The following is a 13,153-nucleotide window of genomic DNA, read 5'->3' as shown; positions in this document are numbered from 1 at the left end:
TCTCCAGTTCTGGGCTCCTCAGTACAAGAGACATGGACATTCTGGAGAGAGTCCAGCAAAAGGCCACGAAGATGATGAAGGGACTGGAGCACCTCCCATATGAGGAAAGGCTGAGAGAGCTGGGACCATTCAGCCTGGAGGTGAGAAGGCTCAGAGATATCTTATCAATGTATATAAATACCTGAAGGGAGAAGAAGGCAGAGCCAGGCTCTTTTCAGTGGTGCCCAGTGACAGGATTAGAGGCAGTGGGCACAAACTGAAACACAGGAGGCTGTCTCTGAACATCAGGAAACACTTTACTGTGAGGGTGACCAAGTGCTGGCACAGGTTGCCCATGAAGGTTGTGGAGTCTCCATCCTTGGAGATATTCAAAAGCCACCTGGACATGGTCCTGGGCAACCAGCCCTAGGTGGCCCTCCTTGAACACAGGGGGTGGACCAATACTGGTTGGGAAATACTCAACAACCAGGGGATGTGTATCTACAGCAGCTACTCCTCGATTTTCATAAAACATCAAACTTCTCTTTCCTCCCAAATTGCCTCTGGTTTCAACATTTCTTCAGCCAGTAAGTGGCAACGCATTCTCAGATTGCGGCTAACACTCAGTCTCTCCTGCCTCCAAGCCTGTTCCTAACGGTAGCCAATACATTTACTACTATTCACTTATATATACAGCTACCTCTATTTGCCTGTTGCACAGATGCAGTGATGACCAAAATGACACAATGGGGGGGGGGGGGGGGGGGAACCGAACCAAAACTCAACACCCCACGCCCCAACTCAAACAACCACAGGTGGTAAGGTTTAGGCCCTGCTATTTTGTTATTCATCCTAATTTACTTATTGTGATATCTCCCAATGGGCAACACAAAAGAAATCTGTACATTTGTATGGGGAGTTCCGCCAGGAAAGAACAATCAGCTGCAGATATGAAAGGAACTGAAAAGTCAGCAATTTCACAGCCTCTGCCTTACAATATCTGCTGCAACATTTCAGATTATATCAAAGCTGTTGTCGCACACCCTTTTCATGGAACTGCAAGACTTAGGGAGAACCAAATATGGCATCAAATCCTCCCATCAAGCAGGGACAGATATCCCCTGCAGTGCTATTTTTCCAGTGCTTTATGTAGTCTATATTTTTAGGCATCCTAAGCACTCAGGTTTCAATGACCCACTGACTTGAAGTGACCTATCCATCTAAAAATCTTGCTAGAGTAACTTCCAGGCTCCTCTCCCCCCTCCTCCTCTTTGGAAGCCTTCCACTGGTTGTCAACCAATGTTTCTAAGAGTAAATACCATGACGACCCAGATTCTTCCCACCAAACTTCAAGCATTTCTCTGTGCACAAGTCAGGGGCTCTGCTGTCATAAAGACACAGGTAACCTGAGTTGCTCTTTGGAGATACCTCCGCCTCTCCCTGCTGACTTCAGAGGGAACCTCTGAAAGAAGGATTCAGGGCCTTATAGACAAACCATACACAATCTAAATCTCATGTAACTTTTTCTGATCATCAAGACACCTGTCTGTCCCCTCTTCCCCCACTAGTTCTCTCCCACTTAAAAATCTCTTCTTGGCACTGTACTGCCCAATCTGAATGCAATTTCTACCTGTAATCTCATCAGATTTGTACAGAAGAGGTCTACAAACATCCCATCTCCAAGATCTTTCTGTGTATTTCAAAGTACCTCATTAGCATTTTTCCTTACCTTTTAAGAATGCAAAGGCATGGGCTACTCATGGGACACTTCTTCTAAGATCCCACTTACTTCTGATTTTCAATATACAGATTCAGATGGCTCTTCTCTAGATGTAGGCCAGACAAAAAGAGGCAAGAGTATTTGCTTTACAATGCAAGCCACTGAGGAAAGAGAACTTGGCTGAAGGAAGTAGGACCACCAGCAAGACATGATTTGGAAACCACCAGCTGCTAAACATGGCCTGGTGTTGCACAGGAACAGATTAACAAGAGGACTGGGCAACTACCTGTAAATACAAGAGGAGTGGAAGGAAAAGGATGTGCTCACATCTTGGAAGGCAATAAGAAAACAGATGAGAGAAAATGGACTGAAGAAAAAGACTACATTGGTACTGTATTTAACTCCTTTCTGATACAAAAAAAAAAAAAGTCCAAAAAAGTGGCCGTACATAATGCTATCTCCTGCTAATTGCTATGAGATAAATAGTCATAATAACACTAACCAATTACTGTAGGCATTCACAAAATTACTGTGTCATCTGAAATTGAAGCTGAAATTGGTATATTGTGAGACAATTCTCAAACGCTTTGTGAAACAACATCACAAGGCTTGGTTTCTTCTCACATCTCCCCATCTGCCCCAACTCCTTCAGGTCTCGTGTCCGTTTCAACACAAGTCACTGCCATGGAGCAAAAGTGTACAACTTCATATGCTGAATAGACAATTAAAAAAAAAAAATCTATTCAGAAAAACAATGCAAGTTTAAATCTGCACAATAATTCCCAAACAAAGTTTAGGAGATCTGACAAGGTAAAAAGACACATAACTACGATTTAGATTTCAAGAGCAAGCTTTGACTTCTGGGCTGAAAGGTCATGTAAAAATATTTGAGATGATCATACCTTCCTCCAAAGCAACCTGCCATTCTGATCAAAAGCCAAGCAACAACAGAGACTTCACAATAGTCCCTAGCAGTAATTAGGCAAAAGCTATGAAACATTCACTTATTTGTTACAAATTTGTTGTACGTATTTTAGAAACACCTATTGTTAAACTACGAGGACAGCTGTAAGGAGCACCTCCTCCTCCCCAGATGTCCAGGACTTTCCATATTGAAAATAAAAAGTGGAAATAGTAAGTCAAATCCCCTTGACTAGCAACTTTTAATCCAGCCATTGGCAGCTCATCTCACAGATTTGTCACTTGATAGCAGTTTAGTGACCTTGTACAAGTACAATGTTATGTTGGCATCCTCCCTCTGGGGCAGATACATTAAACTGAACCAACGATCCACTTGACCAGTAGAGGTTTTTAAAATAAACCTTCCCAGGGGTGCTAAAACATACTATTCATATATGGCAGAGAGGCACTGCTTCTTTACTCAAACTGCCATGTGCTCCATGATCTCCATCCCAGCCTCCTGATGACTTCTACCCTGAATCATTAAGTGTGATAAGAAGCAAGCTTTGGCAAGCATCCAAATGTCTGTTTCTAAAGCATTAGTACTCAAACCATAATACAAACCTAATCATCGTGCTTCCACACTTACAAACAAAGCCAAACATCTATTTTCCACACAAGAGGGCTGCTTCCCTCAGTGCAGCTCTAAAGAGCAAGAGTAAAATAAATTTCAGTCAAATAACTGCTCTCCACTTCCTATCCACCCCTCCAGTCTCCAAACATCCTCTAACCCAGATTTGAAAACAAAGAAAAACAAATGCCTCATTATATAAACATAAGTTATGTTTGAAAATCTACTTGCCTGCTCACCAATAACGATGGGGAAACTTTCCTTGGTGAAAAGTCATGTGTCATCATTTTCCACAGCTTTCATTTGAAAGTTAAAAAAATAATAATTAAAAAAAAACCCCACACACACTTTTAGCTTATGCTTTTGAGTCACTGCTGCACCGGTCAGATTAGGTCTTACAGGCAAGCATTCCGCTGCCCAGGGAAAGGCGGCAGCAGCTAAGGCAGCAGCAGCGTACTCAAGCCTGGTGTTCCTTTCCAAGTCAATGGCAACAGACTACAGACAACTGACATCTCTGAAAAGGGCTGATCCTCCTTGCATCATATGTCTATCGTAAGCTGTAATGACCTGGAAGTGGCTCTCTCCCCTCACTGATAAGACAGGAAACCCAGATAAATACCTGAGAGTGATATGAATCTTACAGTGAGATCCAAAGAGGAACCTCATTCTCACCAATTTCAAAAGGATTCTCGTCCCTTTCTTGCCCCCATGGTAAGAATGAGCAGCCCCTAGACTCTTGCAAGCCCTGGCTCCAAAACTTACTGCTCCAAAAGCACAACAGCACAGAAAGGGGGCAGGGGGACCTCCCCCATCCACCCAGTTCTTCAGGAAAGACAATCCAATTAGAAAGGGCTGTAAACGGATCCTTAAAAAGTATCTGTCCTGAATAACACTGCAGTAGTTTATTTTGTGTGTTCATACACACTCGCATGAGCACACAGAGTGGCTATTCACTCCCTTGGCTGTACTCGTAACAGCGGAAGCACACAGGGCTTCCTTTCACAGCGCTGCAATTTAAAACCACGCTCGCAGGGGGTCAGCAGCAGGTGCAGTCACAACTTCCAAAAAAACTATAAACAGACTTTTTTGTCCAGTCCAAGATGAAAACATAAACTCTTACATCTCACCTGCAAACTTGTCTTTGCACAGAGGGACAACTACAAGACCAAAATAACCAGCAGTGCTCTTCTTGAATGGGTTACAGGAGCCAGAAGCTAACAACGTGCAAGTACTTTCACACAAGGTTAACACAACAACCCAGAAAGAAGAGGTCTCTTAAGTGCCCAAAATTTATGCCCCAAAAAATGGGGTGATTATCATACAAAACACACTCAACCAATTTCAGTAATTCCAGTTTCTTGCTAGACACAAAAGACACTAGAAACTATCTCTTGTTATTAATATCGGAATTTAAATTATGGGATCAGAAGAAGAGGATGGGGGAGAAAGAATTGATTACCAGCTGGAAACAGGGAGTAGAAGAGGATACTGGAAAAATATGAGATATAAAAAATAAATGAATTGTTCTTTTTATCCCATTGTATTTACTGTTTCAAGCTTTTGTGTCAGAACAGTCCTAGGACCTTACTTGACCTGTTCAACCATTTTACAGCATTCCCACCAAAAATCACATCAAAATCAAGTCCCTCTGTTATACCTTCATCATACATTCTACAAATTTTGACAATATAGACCTATACTTAAATTAAAAACTTCCACTTACTGTCACTGCTGATTTTGACATGTGCTATTGATTTCAAAATAGTTTTATCAGGAATCAGTGCAGTAGAGCTAGCACAGATGTTAATCGCAGATCCTTTACTAGAGTTAAGGGAAAAAAAATAATCAGCCTTTATTTCCCCCACAGAGCATTAAGTGTTGAAGCTTTTGTATAAGTTACTTTTGCTAGAGAGTCTCCGTTTCTGGCAGCCTTCAATGCTTATCGTTCTTTGTCAAACCCTAAGCAAAAGCAATCTTCCTCCTCCCTAATTTCATACGAAAATATGAGAACCACTGCATCAACCACTTTTTTCCTCCCATGACAGCCACGATTCATTTTGGCTGAGTATTCTCTGACAGAGCACAAAGTGCTGGCCATTCACTTCGGGTGAACGAAGCTTCAAGAAACTGTATTTTTACTTTCATTTTTCCAAATCAAGTCTAAGCAGCACCACCGGAAACAAGAAATAAGTGACCCAGTTACACTCTCCTGGACATGAAGTCTTCTATATGAGGACACATATAAAAACTGATGCCCTTTGATGAGACTCTGGAAACCAATTACAGCAATAACTCCTGAAGTAAAACTGCACAGAGACTGTATTAATGAACAGTGGCAACACCCTTAAAAGAAAAGTAGCTGGACCACTGACTTTGCCTCAGCCTACACAGGAGCTCCCTTCTAACACTCTCTATCTGCCTTATCTCTTTGACATGGCCAAAATCCCTCCACAACAAAAGGATTTATCACAAGTATCTTTTTCCTTGAAGTATTTCTATGGCTATGATCACTGCAATATCTGAGAATATCATATTTTGTTGCACATTTATCTTCAAAATGTCCTTTGGACAAAAGGGGGTTAAATGCAGACAGAATTAACACAACTTGTTCAACATCACATGAAGTCTGTCAGGGCAGGGAACTGAAGCCTCCCTCATCTCCCCAAGCCCAAGTGGAGCACCCCATTTAACCAGTAAACTCATCCTCTCACAGGTGTATATATCACACTGTCATATAACCTGAAAGTAAACCAAAACCAAATACCTTTTTGAAAAAGCTGTAGTAATATTCCCTCTCATCAGGAACTGAATTAATCCTTTAAACCCCCTGTCAACAGATAAAGTTGACAATATGAAACACAAAAATGTACACAGCTGTATATATGCAATACCTGATTCCCAAAGTGGAGTCTGATTTTGAAAGCAGAAAATACGTCTCTGAATAAATGCTGTCCAATTTTCCAAATATATTTAGAATATCATCAAAACACATTCACACAGTCTTAAACATTTTTTGCTATGACTTCACCGTACACAGTGGTTTATGGCCAGCCAGGATAATGTAGTCCAGTGACCACTTCATCTTTTTGAAAGGAAAAGGCTCAAGTCGGTCATAAAACAAGGTGCATTCTGGTTCTCCGAAGAGTATTCCTTGACAGCATCATGCGTTAGGCAGAGCTTTGTTAATCTTACAGACAAGCTGTGAGTGACGAGCAAATCATGCAGCCTTTTAACAAAAGCTTCTTGGAGACGAGGCACATCTTTTGTCTTCCAAAAAAGCTCACTTATAACTTGAGAGCTTAGCAAATAAGTGGAAGTCCAAACATATTTTATCTAAAAGATAATATGTATCACATTCACAATGAGCAGCAGCAAAATGAGGAAGTCCAAAGAGGACGGAAAAGTTAATTAAGAAAGATATAGCTACAGACTTGTCATTTTAGTTCAGACCATCTCTTTTCAAGACTTTAGGAAACAGCTTCTAAGCTGACCTTTCAGTTCCTTACAATGTTAAGGAATTTTAAAATGTAATAAATTCCAAGTGCAATGGAATTAAACAATCCACTGAAAAGCCAGAGAAAAATCAAAATGCTTTGAAGTACAAAAGAGCTCTTTTGAGAACACTACACGTTCTTGAAAACAATAAGAAAAAAATGTCACTAAGAACATAACCAGGCCCTTGTTAAAAGCATATTCATTTCAGAAACAGGTATTGTGTCACCATAAAGTAAACCTCATCATAGACCTGACTGTCTTTCCTTGACTGTGTCTCTCCTATTCACACACCTGAAGGGCCTTCAAAACTGTAAAGGATTCATGATCCATGTGCAAAACAAACCTGGATGAAACAACCCTTTTTGGCCACAAAAAAGCAGCATGCTGTCCACCTACAACGGAGCCTGCTAGGTGCTTTTATTGTTTAGACAAGCTTGCCCTGAAGAATTCTGGGCTTTACATCATTTTAGAAATAAATGCAGTATTACCAGAATAAAAAACCCAAACCAACCCCCCACAAAAAAACCCAACTGTTGTCCCCCTCCCCCTTCTACAGTTTAGGAATAAAATTTGTATACAAAACACTTTCCGTCACTTTCATTGTTTGCTTTGAATAGTCAGTTTTTCTTTTTTGTCCCTCTCTCAACATGTTAACAGGAAAAAGCCAGACACTTCAGAAGAAAAAAACAAACAAACAAAACCAAACAATCCCAAAACACCCTACTGAAATAAAGCCAATTCATACTACCTCAATTTAAAAAAAAAGTTTCACTTTGCAGTTAGTTTTAAATATTTTGAAAATTTTTGTTACCACCTCCCCAAATACTCAGATTTATTTCTTTCTGTTTGACAAAACTATGGTTATATTCCCACGTGTCCAAAACAAACATAACTGTTGTTGTGACAACTTTAAGCCTATCGAGCACATCTGGCCAAAATACCTGAAAGCTTCCAGTGGCATGAAGAGTGAGAGTAGGGAGCAATTTAGAGATTGTTTGAAGAACACAACTGGCCACTTAAGTCTTTTGTCTTGCATAGGAAGCCACAGCACAGGCAACTTCCACATGCAATCAAACCAGTATACTTGTTTGGAAGCTCCTGGGGAGTTCAACAGGGGAAATGCTTTAACTGACATGAACAACAAGTTTGCACTGCAAATACTGAAGATCAAAAGATTTTATTTTTTTTATTGGCCATTAGAGGGTTGCTACCAGCCCTTGGAAATACTCATTTCTGTATTTTGAAGCATATATATCACAAGCCAAAGCAGGGAAGAATAAAGCAATGCAAAACCACCACAGTTGCAGGGGAATGGAGTCCCCAGTGCATTCCCCAAAAGCCACGGGGCTGTCCAAGATTTACGATTTCTGTCTTAGTCATCTAAGGCAAGACTCTTCTCACTTCCTCCCACTGCTGGAGTTGGTTTTTGATTAGCGAGCCAGGATTACCTTGGCAGAATCAACAAGCAAGACCTCATTTGTGCAAATCCCAATACTCCAGTTTATTACTGGAAAGCCTGGCAGTTTTTAAACTTTTTTGTTTTTTGGAGCTCATGGATGGTCCAGGAGTGGTATGCACCCCCATACAGCAAATTCAAGCCTACTGGCAACAGATGTGCTTCTAAGTATCTTCCACAGATTCTTTAGAAATAACCCACTAATGTCCATGCCCCCACCAATTACATGCTGAAAACCAGGGCTCTAGATCCATCCTGATGGGATGACTACAGTGTGAAACTTGAGCCGTGTTATCGTGAACCACAGCCAGAACAGACAGCAGAAGCCATTAGCTTTCCACAGGCCTTTCTGTCCTCTGAATTATTATGAGCTTGAAGTCAGAAAAGGATAAATAATGAAGCACAGCCTTGTATCTACTACTCTACTCTCATTTGCTCCATATGACTCTGGTAGAGTTTTATAAAAGAGAAGAGACGGTGATGCAAAGTGGAAATACTGAATATAGTTACCTTCTCTCCCACAAACTGCCATAATGTTTTTCCAAGATTCTCCCCGGTCAGTATGGCAATCAAACAAAAAGGGAGACGCATATGGACAAGACACCAGATAAGCTGGTCTGGGAGAGAAAAAATTTACTAATAGTCTGAATATTCTGAAAATACACTCATCCTCACCACCACCAAAGGAAAGTTCATAGAACTACCAAATCTTCACACTTAATTCCCTTGAAAATAAACTTACACCTCCTCCTCCTCCACAGTGTATGATGCAGGCCTAAGAACAACATGAAAGATTTTCAACGCCGGTGTTTTCACACTGCCTTGATTTTCTTTTATGCACACACCTGTCTGATGCAGGTGTGATTTCTATCCTGATCACTATGGAAGTTTTGTTCCTTTCAAGTCCTAAGGTAAAAAACATCCAAGCATTCCCTCCAGAGTAACATAACTAACCACAAGCAACGCACTGAAACCTGCAATGCAAATAAAAAACCTAAAGCCAGACAAGATGACCCCTCCCCACGCTGTGGAGGCCACAAAGTAGTTAAACAGAGAAATAAATTTTCCCTTTAGGCTAGTCCTTCTTGGTTCTTGTAGATTTAAATGCAATAAGGGCAACTGCAAAGTTCACACATTGCAAACATGGTTTGCACACTAACTGCTCCTTTTTGTTCGGGGATTTAAATTTTAACACCATAAATTGTGGGTTGGGAGGACTGGAAGGAAAGAGTTGCTTGTACACTGGATCTGTGGGAAAAAAAAAAAGTTTAATTTTTTTAATGTCATGAGACTTGACTAGTCCAACTGTTGTATAAAACACACACGTACATATGTAGGCCTTTGGTAGTTAGCAGAATTGAATGTCCAATACCTATTTCTCCAAGCAGTTCTGTCAGTTCCCTGGAAGAAAAGACTATTGGTTATAAAAAAATTGTTCATAATTTGCACACCTTCCTGTTGGATACCTCAAGGAGTATGCACTACTCTTGCAAAACCTACACTCAGTACAAAAAAAAAAAAAAATCTTTAGCAGTGTCATCCACATGGATCAACTTGGACAACCCCAGTGAAACTGTACATCAAGGAAGTGTAAAATAACTTTAGAAAGTAGCATGCAAACAGGCACCTTAGCATCCAGACAAAGTATGTTCCACCTCTCTGCAGAGGCAGCAGCACAGCTTGCTTAGTGGGTACTAGGACTCCAGCCCCGAGGACTCTGCTTCCCTCTCAGCCACCAGCCTGCTGCAGGATATTAAAGAAGTCCTTGTCTCCTCAACATCCCAGCCACCGAGAGGAAATTCCTATGCTACTTGATATAACAAGTGCAGAAGTTCATTAACGGATAGATATTAATAGATCTGTCTACTTTCTCCTGAGAAAATCCAACACTTTAAAAAAACGCTAAACCATTTTCAAGTAAGACTGCACTCCTTCCCCAGAGGCTCATCATGTTCAGGCATACACAATAAAGGCTTTTCTGCACTTGCTGAGCACTTCACAAAAATTATCATGACCCATTCACCAAGACACGGTGGTTTCCAAGCCTTTCATCTGCAGGCCTCAGAAGATCTTCCAGCAGAGACACAACTACTGGCTAGAGTGGTTAGGCTAGTAGATCCTAGCAGTCAAAGCAGTCAAAGGCCACAAGTGAGAAGCTGCGTAACCCTGTGTTTTTCGCAGTCTATTCCCACACAAGCCAAGCAACGTTCACCTTTTATGAAGACTAAAATTTAAAAAATTAACATCACCTTTCCTCTGAAAACTAGAGATCTGTGCTTGATCCCATTAAAAAGCCAATCAATTGTAAGCAAAATCTGCTTCTACCTTGGTGGAAAATTTGTCCATTTCCTCTTCAGTGGAGGAATTTCTTCCTAATTGTAACATCAAAGGAAGAAAAAAAAAAAAAGTCATTAAAACTCAAACCAAAAAGGCAATACTGTCTTGTGTTTGGGAAGTAATATTCAAAGTGTTTCTTCTTCTCCTGTTTTCACTTGAATTTTCACTGATTTCTTTTTCTCTAGTTACAGTAGAATCACAGAATAACACGAACTGGAAGCGACTTCTGTTCACCTGACCCTGTTCCCACAACAAAACAGGGACAAAATTGACTTGGGTTGCTCAGGGCCTTGTCCAGCTGAGTTCTGAATATCTGCAAGGACATCCCAACCTCCCTGGGCAGCCTGTTCCAACATCCGACCACCCTCACGTTGGAAATTTTTTTCCTAATATCTCATTGGAATTTCCCTTGTTGCAACTTGTATCTGTTGCCTCTTGTCCTACTGCCGTACACCTCCCAGGAGAGCCTATGTCCTCCCCATACCCTCTCATCAGTTAACTGAAGACATGGGATAGTTTTCCTGTAAAGAAAAGCAACACACACAGAATTGTATTCCCAAAATGTTCATAAAATAAGTACACACAGATATGGATTTTCACCTTATTTTTCCGAAATACAAGTACTGCATTTTTGTTTGCAACCTAACACTGTCTGTTATGGATTGCCCTTCTGCAGTGTGTACTACCAAAGGCTTACCTTCACAGACAAGTAACACAGAGTAGCTAATGTGGTAAAAACTCACACTGCAAATTATTCTGTAGTAATCCTCCCATACAGAGAAACCCTTAGTTTTTGTTCCCTATTTGAACTAGTCCTGCCAGTCTGAGGCACTTACACGACCTCGATACACTCTCTTTTTCACAACTTCTCTGTTAAGCAGGGAAGCGACATTGAGCGATGTGGAAACTAGGCACAAAGAAAAAACATGTGCAAACTTGTGGTCAACACGAGGATGAGGACTACAGGCCACAGCGCAGGGCTAGTACCTGCTCCGCCGGGGCACCTCCTTCGGGGTCACGCCGGCTGTGGCAAAGCACCAGAGCGAGCTCAAGCGTGCGAGTGCTGCTGCTCTGACCCTGCTAGCACACCTCTCTCTCCAGAAGCAAATCAGCTGCACACGGATGGATGCTTGGTTCACGAAGTATCTGTGTTTGGGTTTTTTGTTCGTTTTTTTTTTTTTTTTTACAACAGCATCTTCTGCCGTTTGTAACCCCGTTCCTCCCCCACCGGGCACAGCACGCCCCCTGCGCGCACCTGAGCGGGGCGGGGAGGCGCTGACAGGGCTGCCACGCCCCAGCTCCCCCGCTGCGCGACCTGCGGGCAGCGAGCGCTGCCCTCCCCTCCGCTGCCGCCTCAGGGCCGACCTGACGGCAAGAGGTAGCCGGCAGACCGCGCTCTGCGACGGTCACCGGGCAGACAAAGAGCCGCCCCCGGCCACCGATCTGTCTCGGGTCCGAGGAAGGCTCTCACGGGGACTCTACCTTTCACCAAAGTGAACTTCTGAGAGGGCGCACCCCCACGTCCTGCTGCCAGGGCGCCGTCGGCCCTTCCCACCTCGGTGTCAGACCTCACCGCCCCGCGACCCGCCTGCCTGCCCACCCCTCCCGGGCAGCCCCGGCCTCCCGCCGCCCCCGGCCCCGCTCCCACCGCCCGGGAAGCCGGGGGGCCCCGCGGCCGCCCCCCGCCCCCGGCGCCGGAGGGAGGCCCTAGCCCAGCCGCCACGGGGGGCAAGGAGGAGCCGCAACAAGTCCCCGCCGCCGCCAGCCGCCCTTACCCAGATAGTGCCGCAGGTCCAGCAGAAAGTGCGGGGGCCCCCCGTTGAGCTGGTAGAAGAGGGAGCCCAGGCAGAAGAGCAGCAGGGCGGCCATGCAGAAGCCGTAGTCGCGCAGCGAGAGGAAGGGCAGCAGAGAGAGGGGCCGCCGCCTCTTCCAGCCCCCGCCCTGGCCCGGGCCCGGGCCCGGGCCCCTCCCGCCGCCGCCGCCGCCGCCGCCGCCGCCGCGGGGGGCCGGGGCGCCGGGCAGTCCCCGCCGCCGTGCTGCTGCTTCTTCTTCATCCTCCCCTTCGCCGCCGCCGGGTCACGCAACCCTCCGGGGAAAGCGCATCCTCCATCCGCCTGCTCGGCTCCGGCTGCCCGCGGCGGGGAAAGTTCCCGGGAGCTCAGGGGACCCGTCCCGTCCCCATCGCCGGCTGCCCCCGGCCCGGCGGCAGGCGAGAGTCCCCGGCGCTGCGGCGACGGCTGCTGCTGCTGCGGAGCGCCGCTAAGGGGAGGGGAAGGAGGTGGTCACCATCCCGCTCCCTGGGGCTCCTCTCCTCCTCCGCCGCCGCTCTCGCTCCCTCTCTCCGCTCGGCCTCTCGCTCCGGTGTCAAGTTACAGCCAGTGCTCCGCCGCCGACCGCCTGCAACTCGCGGCCGACTTGTGCGCGCCGCCCGGCCCCGCCGCCCGCCCTCCCCGGCCCGCCCTGGCCTCCGGTCCCCGCGACGCGCCCGTTGCCTCCGCGCGAGCGACCCCTGCGGGCGCCGCCGCCCCACCGGTATGGCTGCGGCGGGGCCCGGCCCGCCCCGGCCGACCTAACCCACCTGCCCCGGCCCGCCCCTGCCGCCGCCGGCTGCCCCTCGGGGCCGATACCCGTGGGG

General features: G+C 45.1%; 1 protein-coding gene across 1 annotated transcript in view; it reads right to left on the bottom strand.

Moving 5' to 3' along the window:
• UST (uronyl 2-sulfotransferase) overlaps window positions 1-12,782 on the bottom strand; it is a 172,676-nt gene extending 159,894 nt beyond the window's left edge. The window contains 2 exon segments of the mRNA XM_050893787.1: window positions 12,294-12,495; window positions 12,498-12,782. Coding sequence (XP_050749744.1) covers window positions 12,294-12,495; window positions 12,498-12,572 — 277 coding nt within the window. The 5' untranslated portion in view covers window positions 12,573-12,782.
• Window positions 12,783-13,153: the final 371 nt, after the last annotated feature.

This window comes from Gymnogyps californianus, chromosome 3, assembly GCF_018139145.2.
Source record: "Gymnogyps californianus isolate 813 chromosome 3, ASM1813914v2, whole genome shotgun sequence".
Taxonomy (NCBI): domain Eukaryota; kingdom Metazoa; phylum Chordata; class Aves; order Accipitriformes; family Cathartidae; genus Gymnogyps; species Gymnogyps californianus.
This window is presented reverse-complemented; position numbering and strand designations above follow the sequence as displayed.